Raw genomic sequence first — 14514 nt, 5'->3', positions numbered from 1 at the left:
TTGGAATAAAGTGTATATTATAACCTGTTAATCCAGTGTTATACGAATTTAACCACCCCTATTATCCTAACCGAAATAGGGGATCGATCAATTCGTGGCGTCGATTATCTAATTGTAACGGGAATTTACGACTCTCGTTGACGCGCCTCCTCCGCGATCGCGTCTCTCCACGAACGATCAAACAAAGAGAAATCATAGGAAGCACACATAAGAACGATAACACATAAGAAATCCTTTCGTAATTCATTTATTATAATTGTAAATCATTTAAGGGTTAGTTACACAAATTGGAAACATTAGTCGTACGTTCGAGATTCCGGACTCGCTCCAAAACGTTAACAGAACGATACACTGTTTCGTACTTCCTCCACGATGTCGATTGTCGATACACCATATTAGATAGAAACTCTACATTTAAAATCCCTGTAAACACCCCTTTTTTACCTCTCATCGTTCATCTGTATATAATTAATAATCATTCGATAATGTTTCGTAAGTACAATTTCATTATTCGATTCGATAAATTTTCGTCTTTTCTTTTCTCTCACTGCTAACATTAATTGTTCAGTCTTTCGAGCGAAAATTCACACATCTTTTCATACATGTTTTCTCTGTCTTTTCTCCTAATATAGTCTTGAACAACGATATTCTTTCAATACTAAGCCTCCTGTCCCGCTTTAATTTCTCTTTCGATTCGAGATCGGGGAGGAGTCGAACTCGTAGGGTACACAGTTATTTATGATACAGCGATATTTACAAGGTGCTTACGAACAAGAGATACTTACAATAAAAACTCGTCGATTTTCGTTACACTCTTACACCCATTTCTCTCTTATTCCTCTCTTTCGTCTTCTCACACATTCCATCGTAAGGTTCATTTCTCGCCACTTTTCATACAAAATACTCCGTAAATTTCGCAAGAAGCAAGTCCTCCTAATAGGTACGTGCCACTCTCACACATTTCAATGTGATCTGGTCGGTTTGATCCATTAATCGATCTGTTGAAAATGAGCAGTTACTCCGTATTTTGCGTGCATTATTCGTGATGCGATATAAAAAATAGTTACTGATGACAGTTGATGACAATTATCATTTTAAATAACAATCACAAATATTAAATCCACACTGTAGTTTTATATGCAAGATTTTACAACAACGAATTGTACTCTTTTTTTTCAATTTTGACATGTATGAAATTTTCTGTGAATAGTACAAATACAGAAACCTTTCCTGCCTTTGGAATTGGTGCTGTTTTTATTCCGCAACGTTTAATCGTGGAACGATCGATCGAACCGATCGAACAATCGAAAGAGTAAATACATCCTACCATTCTGGAACATTCAAAAGTTTCCATCGAAACGAGCTACATCCTTGACCCCTTCTAATAATACTAAAACTTGCTCGACTGCTGTCAAACTTTTTCGCCCCTCGCTTCCAGTTTTACATTCGTTCTACGTTAATCAATACATATGGCGCGAGATTTATACGACAACAGAGAGAACGTCCATTATGTTCGCGAAATAACAAGCTACAATCTCAGATAAATTATTTTACGAATCTTTGGAATTTATCTAAAAAGAATTATGGAAATTTCCTTATATAATCAAACATTTAAACTCTAACAATTTTCTGCATACATACACAAGTTTTTAGAATTTTTTCTAGTGTAATTTTGTGGTTGGTGATTCTATGAATTTTAGTATATAATAATATATTTATAGAAATAAAATAAAGCGAAGCATTCTTTATACAATTATTTTGTCGATCTAACATATCATAAGAATTAATAGTTATGTTATGATTCTTCAAACCATAGTATGAAAGACAATTGTATGGAATTTCATGATCAAGATTTTCGGAAATTAATCTAAATACGATGCACATTTTCTCGAAACTAATACCGCCATATTATCTATCTCAAAATTTAAAATCCCATGACGCATCAAATCCGAGTTCTCCCCAACTTCAACAGGGTCATGAACCTTTCCATCGCATGTTCCTCATCACGGAATGCAGTTTCCGGGTGTCGTGGCAAATCACGTTGCGCTCCGTTCCATTTACGCATTACACGAGCACGTGTGTTCTCCTAACTTCCTTGAAAGATCCGTTTAGCAGGAATTTGCATTTTATCCGCAAAGTCGATGACGAGCACGTAATCCTCTTGGAAATGCTCCTCGCGAAGTGATATCAGGCACTCCGCTTCGAACAAGTCGCCTCGACAATAAAGTAATTTGGATCGCTCAGGAAGAAAGATCACGAAATAGAAAAGAAACATTTCGGAAAGAAACATGGCGTAGTTTCCTTATTTTAAAAAATTGTGTTATTGAATTATTCTAAAATGACTTTGTAATTTTTTCAGTAAACACAGTTTTGCTATTTAAAATACATTTTGTAGTTTATTTAGATCTTGGATCTTGGCGAAATTTATTCAATTTTACATATAATAGTTAATTTAAAAGAATTACAGAGAAAAGTGAAAAATTATAAATTAAATGTTCTTAAAACCTATTATTACATTGAGTATTAAAGATCTATTTTATTGAAGATAAACTCTCAAATACAGACGTACATGCTATATATCGTGTAATTCTTGAATTAGGAGACTGATTTCTTTGAAATGAAAATGAAGTTAATTCGTGTCTTTATTTCTGAGCCCTACAATCACACATCTATCGATCGATGCATTCACAACTTGTCTTTGTCTTTGGTTTTGCACGCTTTCTGAGTTGGATGTAATGGTACATAAAATAAATAATAACCTGGGCAACGTTTAATGTATTAATAGAAACAGTAATCATACTTTCAAGTAAAATATAAAACGATACCATTTCTCGTGTTGATGCTCCTTGGTAATTTATAACAATATTATTCACTTAAAAATCACCTAAAAAGTAACTATAATCAATTTTAAATTATTCTATTATTAGGACAAATATTTCTAAAAAGTAGTATATATAAGTATCTTAAGCAAAATAGAAATAAAGTTAATCTCTTTGGTAATGTTATATATTTAAAAATAAGATTAATACGTAAAAACATTAAGTAGTATATGAAGTACCCGAAAAATTAGTATTTGCATAAACAAATAGAAACCAAATCGATATGAATATACATTACTACTGTATCGTGCACGTTACACAAGAATTAATTATAAAACCAGAATGTTTATTGGATATCGAGTGCGTTACGTGAATCTACGATATTAATCCTTTCATACTCTGCACATCGATACATCATAACGTTTCATTGAGTACCTATATTCTGTTTCATATCTTTCATTCCGTTGAGCCAGTACCAATGGGACATTTTGAACCCACGGCAAATCACTTGAAATTTATCCTCCTGCGTGCGTGAAATTCGATCATAAAAATGATTGTTAATAACAAAACAAGAAACAATCAAATTCATTTACATACATAATAATACGCATCGAATTATAAAAGACGAGTTATGCGAATAAAAAGGTATTCGTTTGATTTACAAATAAATATTTTAAATGCAATATCCAGTGAAATAATAAAACATGGAATAATAATACACTTTAAATTTGACTATGTAAAATCGTATCTCCTCCACAGTATATAATATTAAAAGACACAGTTTTCTCTGGAGAAGAATCTTGCTAATATATGAAATTCTAAGAGAACCTGGCAAAAGTGGTTCTCAAACGTTTCCCCAATCTGAACCAAATTCATAAAACAATATACGCAAACCTCTATTACTTTAATACAATTTTCTAAATTAATCAAAATTTGATTAAAAAGGAGACATAGATATTAATTAAATACGCAATAAAGTTTTTGCTAATCCACCTGTACCAGTGTCTAATCGACTTATTGAACTTTCGTGACGATGAATCAGAATAGAATACATATCTTTAAGAAAGTGAAAAATTCTGTCAAGTTGAAAAATATGAAAGGATCGAGTGATGGAAGAAAGAACGTGTAGAAACGTGAAATATTTGAGAAGTGAGAATAAAAGGGCGGAGAATCAGCGTTCTTCCGGCAATTAGAAATTTCCTGGAAACCAGTGCGACTTGCCACAATCCCGCACGAGTAGCTTAATGAAGTCAGACCAATTAAAAACACGACCATGGCAGATTATATCTCCACAGCGCGATCTAATCAGCGGAACAACGCGGATTTCTTCGCACGCCTTTCGAATTAATAATTGACTAGCTCATTGATATTGTGTAAGTACTTAACATAACTCACATATTTTTCAAAAGTATCACAACTCAAAATAACTCAAACGATCTTGCATTTTAACAGTTAAGAATGAAAAATGACAAATTTGATCATTTTTTCATAAAGTCTATATTTCTTTCTTATTATACCATGTATTTAATAAATAATTATTTTCTAAATTTCCATTTTTTGGTATGTTATGGTAATTTATAGCCACCAAAAGTAAGCCATTTTGTAGAATTAATTGCTTGGTACAGATATTTGATTGTTTATTGCATGGTCTATTGTTGGATTCAATCAGTTGTAAAATCGTTTGTTGCACGAAAAGTTGTATGAACTGTTCCATTGTTGTTATGGGGTACATTGTTATAATCGGTCGCTTAGTCACGTGAGAGAATCATATTTTTCGAGATATGTTTCGACGATAGAAATAAAGCTTGAATTGAGATTGGCGTATTGAACTCTGAGATCAAAATGTGTTTATTTTAATTCCGTTATTGTCAATACGTATCATGCTTCATTTTCATCTGTTGTACCTTTAATACGAATGTTTTGGTCAAGTAAAAGAAAATTAACGAAATTTAATATGAATTTTAATCGGAAAGAATATTTCAAAATGTATGCAATTGTACAGAATACTAAAGCATAAGGGGGTTTATATATAATTTTAAAATGTTGAAAACCTAACATGAGTATAAGAAATAAAGAAACAATGTGAGAATCTAAAATCACTTTTCTCCGAGTAAAATGTGATATTATATAATCTATATTTTCCTTCTTAAATACAAGTATACAAGTATATAAGAAATTTCTGTTTCTCGTGCTATTCTCATTACGCGACTTCAATGAGCTATTCAATTACTAGAATGTTAACCTTACAATTCTTAAATATTAAATATACTGTATCCTCGTTATTTGCGATAGCGCCCCAATGAGTGTGCAAACATACAGCGTAAGAATTAATGTATAAATGAATAATTATTACTTATACTATCATCTTAAAGTAAACGTCGGTTTACATCTAAATAAAAAGAACCTAATATCATATGCGAGAACGAATGGCACTCTGAATCCTCATTTAATAAAGTTAATTCCTTCAAACTATACAAAATTCCAGTTGAAGGACCTTTTATCGATTAATTAAAAATACAACTAAAAGCTTTCGTTCCTTCGTAAAATCGATACAATGGCACAGAGAATAAGTTCTCGACTACGAAACCTCCGATTACATTGCACTTTCGATCTAGGTACAATATTCTCTTACATACAACACACATTCTCTCTTTCCCTCTCTCTTTGCTTGAATTTCTTAACAATTACCGTAAATTACATTGTTTCTATTTACAGCGTGATATACATACAGATCGTTTCTCTATAAAAGTCGTTTCGCGGTGCGTTTTATTTTATTTGTTCTTTTCCGTTTTTCTTTTTTTTGTCTTTTTTTTTTTGGTTGCGTGTATTCGAGATACAAAACCGCTGTAACTTCGTTGAGATCGATCGATTTCCTGTTTTCTTAGAAATACATGGTTAACCATCGATCATAGTGAATCCCGATTTCAATCAATTTAGATAGAAATTAAGCGTTCTATCCACATGGTTCTTGTTTTCTTTGCCTTCCTTTTTTTTTTATTTACTTTTTTGGTTCATTTTTTATTTTTCTTACGGTGCTAATTATAGATTGATGTTATTCTAGGAAGATCGATCGATCGTCGATTCGTGTCGTTCGATCGTGTTGTTTTCGTTCGTCCATCGATTGCAATATTGATCCTCTGGTCGCTGACTGTTCGTTCCGGTGCACTGAGCTTTAATCGAGAGAAATCTAACCAATACTATCGACTAATAATGTAAATGTCTTCATTGTAGATGACGATGATGTTATGCGTCGCTCAAATACTTAATTATAAAATTTTCATTAATGTTTAGAAAGAATTATAATTTTGAGGTTATTTCTAAATATAATCTGCTAAAACATAATAATATGTTCATAGTAAAAATTCATAAGCCATATTTGTAAAGTTCATGTTAGCTCTGAAGCAACTTCTAATTATTCATAAAATTTATAGACGAATTCGTAAGAAAATACTAACATATAAATTTATATTTTGAGCCACACATAATTTTCTATTCTTTTATCCTGTCTTTCCAACAAGAGAAATATGCTACAAGTTCGTATTAGAAAAATTATTATCAAGACCACTACGCTATCAACATTTGTTCCTATCACATGTATCATCTTTAAGTGTGACAACGTCGGTAGCATAGTCCGGTTTGAGAAAAATCTAAAAAAATCTGGTTAACAAGAAAGGACCCGTATTTCATTTTCTCATCGACTAGGCAGTGATATATTTTTTTCAGACAGTCTTCTCGATCTTTCGACAAGGAGAAATGATTTTTCAAATGGAAAAAGTTGCGGTTGTTTATTGCTGTACACAGAGATATGTATTGTTTTTTCTTTTAAAGAAGTGTGTGCGTGATTTTCGTTAGAAAAACTTGATTCTTGATTGACAAATTATTGTACGTACACATAGGATATTGATCCGCCTTTTTTGCAGATTTATTATTATTGTTATTACTGTTCAATAGGCAGTGATACTTCTTTTTCATTTTCATGAAATTCTTACTAAAATATTTCAATCTTGATCTACTAATGAAAATAATTCACGCAGAAAATTTGTATGATATAGAATTCTAATTATTGACTTTAAAAATAGAAGAAATGATCAAAAGTTCCTTATCCCGTTAAATTATAATTGCAATTTATATAAATTTATTTTGTCTTTCATTATTGAGCTTTCTCATGTAGAAAACAGAAACATATCAGAATTCAATCGCAAATTAAATAATTATTCCCACACAGCACACGAAGTTTTCAAAGACATTGATTCTACGTTCATTTTATGTCTTGTGATTTAATCTGAACATTTTATAAGTTTGACTTAAAGATGTCTTACAAATAACTATTATTGTAATATAAATGTTATTAATATAATTATTCTTCTCAGTAAGATAAAATAAGTAAATATGTCAGTATCTTGAAAAGTTTGGTGTAAGATGATAATCTCTTCATTAAGGCGTTGAAAGATATCTTTGAGATATTTGAAAATGACATTATTAGATTTCTTTAAAACATCGATAAAGCGTCTCTGTGCTGTCTGGGTTGAGTCCTAAACTATAGACCAGAATAAATCTTTTTCCAGTATCGATTGTTACTTTCTTCCTTTTCCCCCACTTCTCACAATTCTTTTTACCCAATTCAGATATTAAAATCTACTTACAATCATAATCATCTTACACGACGACATTGCAGATGTTTACTTTCGGTATCGATCGCAAAAACGGATGCTGCCCGCGTAAAAACGTTCTACTTCCGTCATTTACATTCAACGTATTTACTTATACTTCCTAATCGATAATCCAGCCTTTTATAATCGCAGTTTCTTATCAAAAACAGTATTATTTTCAATAACATCATCTTCAACAAACAATAAGGGTTTTCTTTTTTTAATATCCCTGTCCTCGATCGGTGTCTGAAGGAATCTTCACTCAAAATGAATTTTTATTTCTAACAGAGCTTCTCATTAGAATTTCCATAGAAATAGGTGAAATTCTCAGTACACTGACGTCGTATTTACAACGCTCCCACCTCATTGGCCGAGCTCTCGTTCGATTCCGATGTCGGGCAGCGGCACGCGTAGAACGATTCCACGGCGAAAGGTAACAAGTTTGTTCACTCCCAACGCTCAGCATCCAACTAAATTTCCATCTGTTTCACGAGGTTGATCTACACGGATCAAATACCGTCAATTCCGGTGTTAAAAGCGTACGAACCATGAATATTCCTTGAAAACAACAATTGAAATAATCTTCAAGGAAATTATGGTACGATTCTATTCTCTTCTGATTTCTCTCTTATGGAAATCAAATTTTTCATCAAATTTTCCGGTTTCTTTTGAAAGTTCCATATTGGAGAAAAAAGAAATGATGATATATACGAAAAAAGGGTCACCACCACGTGCTCGTTTCCGGTACCAAGACGAAGGCCTCCTTGATTTTTGCTCGAAGAAACAATGATTCCAATCAACGACAAGTTAGCGTTCGTTAGTATGGAACGCCTGCTTTTTACAGCGGCTTCGTTCGCCGTTCCATAGAAAATCGGTCTCTCGATTAAAAGCAGTACTTCCGCGTGCTCACTTCTGGTACCGGGCTCAAGGACGGGGGCCGTCCCTCGCGCGGGACACCCCCTTCCTCCTGTCAGCCGTAGTAATAGCTTTTCGTGCTCATACTCCGTGGATTTTCTGGACGTAGAATCGTATGGAGGCTATCTGTGCCCACCATGTGGTTACCTAGATCCACCCTGACACCTGTGTTGCCAGGGTAGTGTCCTGGCGCTGAGTGCATCGTGGTGGGCGACATTGGTATCCTGGTTTCCGCGTAGTAACGATCGCCGTGGAGCCTCTCGGCTAGCTGAGTCTCTGGAATCCTGGAAAGAATTTAGTTAATTTCGAAATTTCGCTTTTTTTTATTTGGTTTTATCTAAGTATAGTAGTTGATTTATATGATGTTTATTTAATTTTTGAAAATATTTATTATATTGAAATTTTGATCAGGATACATCCATTATATATAATATGTATTGTATATGTAAAACAGTTCGTTAACATTACAATTTAAACATCAGAATTCCAGGATTTCTATAATTGATAAAAATCTTTGACATATAAAGAACATTACATTGAACGAATACATTGACTTGTTTGAGAAAAGAATTAAATGGGTTACGAACCTTGTGTCTTGCATTGGGACTGGCACCGGCGTGGTAAGATCAATATCCGCGTCGATCTCCGAAATGTCATCGGTGAATCCATTTGGAAGCGCTTCGTTATTTGCATGGAATTTCGCATCTCTTTTTGCACGGTGACGACTGACAAGAAGTCGTCCAATTACCAAGCCCAGGAAAATTAAAATACCGGCTGTGACCGACACTATGATGTACAGGTAGAACTTTTCTTGATTTTCTGTATAAAACGAATCGAGTAAAATATAATAATGACACATTTATGTATTTAACTAAAATTGAAATAAATTATAGGAGGTTCAGGAAGGTTCAAGTCGCATGCAAATTTGCTAAAAATTCTGTCTACTGTTCTAAATGCAATGCCAAACACAAATGCGCAATCCTTTAGACTGCAAATCTCATAAATGAATCGCTGTTTCGAGCAATGAAATGCACTACTGTGTTTTTCTACTATGGTCTTCAACTATCCTTCGCTTCTCTACGTGATACAAATAAATACACTAAAAAGTTCATTATCTAGACATACAACCATTTCTATAATTTTCAATCTTTTTCATTATTATTAAATCTCTTATTTGAAATACCATAAAAATAATACCTTCTTAACATTGTTTAACACATACCATATGGTACAAAAGGGAGTAATATTATCAATAGCCAGTATAAAGAATTATTACCCAATTCAGATATAGTAAATTATCGATCGCAAGTAATATCCCGATAATTAACTATTTTTCCCACATCCGATAAAAACAAACTCTAGCTGTACCGACATCTTCCTACACAGTATCTTTCAATAGTCGATAAAGTAGAGTAGGGCAATAAAATCCAGTAAGTGTAACCGATAAAGTAGACTTACCGACAGATAGAACGAGAAAAAGGGTACAAAGTGTACCTCGATACTTACTCGATATAAACGAATAGGCATTGATCCATTCATTGATATATCCGACAACGACACGATCCTCTTCCGGAAAGGCGTAGACTACCGTGGTGCAATTAATCGGTGACATCGTACTGCTGGTAGTAACATCAGCCACATTGTTGTCGAACATAATCATCCCTTGTATAACCGTAGGTGTTAGGGGCGAGTCTTTCGCTCCTATACCGACTGACTTAAACTTGTTCGTTCGTGTGTCCACTGTATACGCGAGAAATATATAAATAGAGGAGATTGGTCCAGAAGAAATATAAAAGGGGTGAGAGAAGACAATGCACAAGTAAGTGCCAATAAGTTATATTGACCATTCCTCGTATGGTTATTTACAAGAAGCCGACAATCTAGCTGAATCTTTACGCAAATGCGATAGAAATAATATTAAGAAAATTTTAATACAGCGCACATTTTTTTATAACATAATATTTTATTAAAGATATTTATAAAGTATTTATAAAAGTTTATAAATATTTATATTTTATTTAAAACATTATATACTGCACTCAGTATTTACATATGATTATCAGATTCGATTTCGCGAATAATACTGAAATGAAATTTAATACAAAGGTAATCGAATCACGGTTAATTTATTTTACAGATAGCGTATTTCTTGCCAAGGCAACTGTGATTTATTCGTAGGTACGGATTATTTACATGAGTATTGGGAATAACATGATGTATAATGTAATCCTCCACCAAATTGTAATTGCGTCGTATTATTATGCATGTTGCGGTCAATGCGAGTATACAAGGGTGCTGTGTAAGTGATAGAGCATACGTAGAAAATTTGTGTTATCAGAGAAAATATCAAGAAAAATATACAGGATGAATTTACAAATTGGAAGCTGTACATTAAATAAAAGCTGAATTTTATTCAGGACACAATTCAATTTGATTTATTTAAAATTGTTTTTATAGTGTACATCATTTAATAAATATTAAATGAAGTTCATGTGGCAGTTTCTGACGATACATCAACGCGGTTATTGATTTCGGAACTAAACTCAATAGATTTTCTGCTAATGTGTGCATAGTGAGTTCTGTAATTAGGATAGTTTATATTTAATTTTCCCACTGGTTAAGATGAGTTAAAATTTTTAATTGGCATTTTTAATAATAATTTCGTCCCTTTTTACTTTTTTATATATTTCATGAAATAGTTGATTTCTGAATTTATTTTTTGGATGTTCCAAAAAAACTAGACTTATTCATATACGTATTTGAAATAAACTGAAGAAAATCTCATGTATTACTTTAATACAAATTCTCAAAAAGAAATGACATATTCACCAACATACTATATATTGAATAAAATACTAATTCTATGCAAGTTATATTGTCTTTAATGTATTATAAAATTGTATATTATAAATTGTTTATGCATATACTGCCAAATAAATTCACTCATAAATATGTATAGTATAAGTCCTCCTATCCAAACTACTTTTTTCAAAGAACCAAACATATAAAATATATAAAACCATATCCATCCCACTATTCCGATACTCCGATCTTAAAATTCAGCAACCATTAACAACAACAAAATTCAACAACGATAAAATCCAATAATCTTTAGATAGCAAAACATAGAAATGGTATCTTTAATACTAAAAAATCCTCTCGTCAAATCCATCTTCTTCAATAAACCAATAAAACTATATATTCCTTCCACTATTCGCCATACAAATACTGCTATTATAAAGTTTAACAATCTTAAAGATGTCAAAAGTTGGACAGACATTAAACAAAGTTCGTTCGGTGTCTTTGTTGGACAATCGGAAGTGGCCCGTAAAACGCGACGGATTTTCCCTGACGTGGTGGGTTAAAATAACGGGGAACGAGAGTCCGGCGCGCGGGGGGCCGTCGATAACCCGTTCGACGTGTCGTTCACCCCGTGTTTTTCACGGATCGATGGTCCGGTAAAGGAGATACTGATACTCCGCGCTTTCGACAGGTTTTCAGTGCTCAGACAGGCCGCGAACGGATATTTTTCAGAGAAGCCTCACGCTTCGTGAATGCCAATGGGAATGGAAATTCGAAGTTCGCGTATTATACATCAGCACACGGCACGGAGGCTTTGTCACTCGCGCCGCAGGAATACGTGACATACACGTGGATTTCGTGATCGGTATGCATTGTGTCTAGGTAAGAACATCCACGAAGACGGCACGGCATCTCTAGGTTCCTATCGGCGAGCGTCAAATTCGGGGGGTCGTGATTGTCGTAAGAATGATCCGGAAGCAGTGAATGATCAAGTTATGCGTCGAATGCTCAAGATACAATGTTTCTTTTTAAAAGAAAGATTATATATATTATATTTAATATGCGATCTATGTATCTAAATATGTGAACTTTAAAAATAAAATGGAAATTGAACAATCGAATGTAAATTGACTTTTGGATATGGTACTAAGTATTATCCCATGTTTAAATATTTTATCTATCATTGCGAAACAGCCACGGAAACTATATCTTTATTAATTTTTTGTGTCATTTTTATTTTTCTATGTACAACTTAAAGTATTTTTTGATGGAACTTCACTTACATGATAAAAGTGAAAAATTATAGATATAATTCCTCGACTAAGAAAAATAGAAAAGAATAGCGACTTGAATTGATTTCTTCCAATAATAAATATTGTGTAAAAGAATTATCGAAATGATGTCTGTTTTGCAGCCGTATAATAGTCTGCAGCTATTTGCTGATTGATTTATAAAAGAATATGATTAGCGAAGATGAAAAATAAATAATTAAGAAGATGCAATTAATTCTAAATTCTAAATAACTAAATTTGAAAAGAAAGTTTGTAAATATAAGAAATATTTGGATTTTTCGTTCCCACTATTAAATCACCTTCAATATTCTAATAATCGAATGAAATTACACTGAAGCTCTTTAAACGTACGTATAAATAATGAAACGCAAACTTACCATCTTTACAAGCGACGAATCTGACGCCTCCTTTTATTTGATTTAGAAAACTGAGGCACTTTATCGCGGTTCTTTGCCAGACCGTTTCGAGGACACTGATTTACGCAAACGAGGTCTCTGTGCAGCGCTATTCTGTCGACGCGAGGAAATTTTAATGAGAATCAGCGAATAACCTACCGCGACATTTCGAATCGTCATCGATATGGTGAAGAAACCTGAGCCGAGCGTATACGTTTCGTTCACGATATTGATAGAATCAATATTTTTTCATGCTTTTGAACAATTAAATTGCGTCAAGCGCTATTTTCACACCGTGTAATATATTCTCTTTGCATTGTATTTTAAAAGCGAATTCTTTTGTTTTTTCAGATCGCGTTACGATAAGAAGAAGAAAAATAAATGTTACTCAGGACATTTTCAGTAAAATAAAGATTAATAAGAATAAAGAAAATATTCCATTTCCTTCAAATAGTTTAGTGAAGTTAATAAAAGCTCACAGTTTCACATTATATATATCTGAATTTAAACAGTTAAATCCAGAAATTTCACTAGAATTCATACCTGTTTGCGATCAGACGATATTCTGAAATTTCGAGATTTCTAATTAGCAACTTCTAACGCTTAAGATTGGTCGATATCTATGTTTTTATTTGATACGAAATTAATAAATTTCAATAAAATTACCAAATATCATTTTCAATGAAACTGACAACATTGCAAGTTTTATTAAAAATTTAGTGATTTCATCTATACAACAACTTAATAAATTGCTTAACAGAAATATGTTTTACTTAATTTGCAAATTATACTATTATCGCACTTCACTTCTCTTCGTGCTTGGAGCATCCAAAACTGAGACAATTTTGAAAGAAATTCTATGAAATCCCTGTACATTGCAATCATCCATTTTCACTGCAGTTTATCTATCTCCCGTCCACGAGTAGTTGAATATTTAAATATTTGCGGATTTCGCATAAATATCTACCTTAGTTTCTTTTATGGATTTATTATGCTATCCTACAATCTCATTGCCATTTTCGGCCAACATTAAGCAATATTTATTATAACAAATAATATTGGTAAAATTATTATAGAGATAGGTAAGAGAAAACGTACATATAGGAATCATATCATCATCAAGGTGATAAAAATGTATGAGTGCTAAGATGATAAAATCTTCTTAGTTTCAGATGATTTTATTCTCTGTCTGTTACTTCTTCGCTGTGCTACCTTGATATGTTTATTTCTTATAAAGTTTGGTACATATTTCTATACTTTTATCAACCATTTGAGATTGATGATCATGAGATCAGAGCGATGCATGCGTGCTGATGATTTGAGTCTATTTACGTTTTCGGTTACCAATTTGTACAGTAACTTTATCAACATTGTTTATTAATAAATATTTCTTATTTAATCCAAGAATGATATCAAGATTATAGGATAACATAATAAATTCATTAAAAAAACTAAAGTCGTAAGATGTTTATATAAAAGCCGCAAATACGTAAATGTTCGAATACGTACGCACAGAAGAGTATGTAGACATATTACTTTCACTCACTTCTATTTAAAGTTTCCCAGATCCAAACTTACACACAAGAAACAGTTCTTTAACTGACACGCGATCAGCTTCGAAACTAAAATATTTGTTACTTTT

General features: G+C 32.6%; 1 protein-coding gene and 1 long non-coding RNA gene across 5 annotated transcripts in view; both read right to left on the bottom strand.

Annotated features, from left to right (window-relative positions):
• Positions 1-231: 231 nt before the first annotated feature.
• LOC132910302 (protein eva-1) overlaps positions 232-14514 on the bottom strand; it is a 319015-nt gene continuing 304732 nt past the window's right edge. For 3 of the 4 annotated variants that reach the window (XM_060965881.1, XM_060965882.1, XM_060965883.1), the window contains 3 exons: positions 9890-10123; positions 8971-9202; positions 232-8667 (listed from right to left, as the gene is read on the bottom strand). In XM_060965881.1, the coding sequence (XP_060821864.1) occupies positions 8439-8667; positions 8971-9202; positions 9890-10123 (695 nt within the window). In that variant the 3' untranslated portion in view covers positions 232-8438. The remainder of the gene's footprint in view (positions 8668-8970; positions 9203-9889; positions 10124-14514) is intronic. The other variant, XM_060965884.1, reaches the window with a different exon arrangement.
• On the bottom strand, positions 10791-12843 carry LOC132910321 (uncharacterized). Its single transcript, XR_009658729.1, has 2 exons — positions 11613-12843; positions 10791-11541 (listed from the first exon to the last, which is right to left on the bottom strand). It is a non-coding gene; the product is annotated as an uncharacterized LOC132910321 (long non-coding RNA).

This window comes from Bombus pascuorum, chromosome 9 (assembly GCF_905332965.1).
Source record: "Bombus pascuorum chromosome 9, iyBomPasc1.1, whole genome shotgun sequence".
Taxonomy (NCBI): Eukaryota; Metazoa; Arthropoda; class Insecta; order Hymenoptera; family Apidae; genus Bombus; species Bombus pascuorum.
This window is presented reverse-complemented; position numbering and strand designations above follow the sequence as displayed.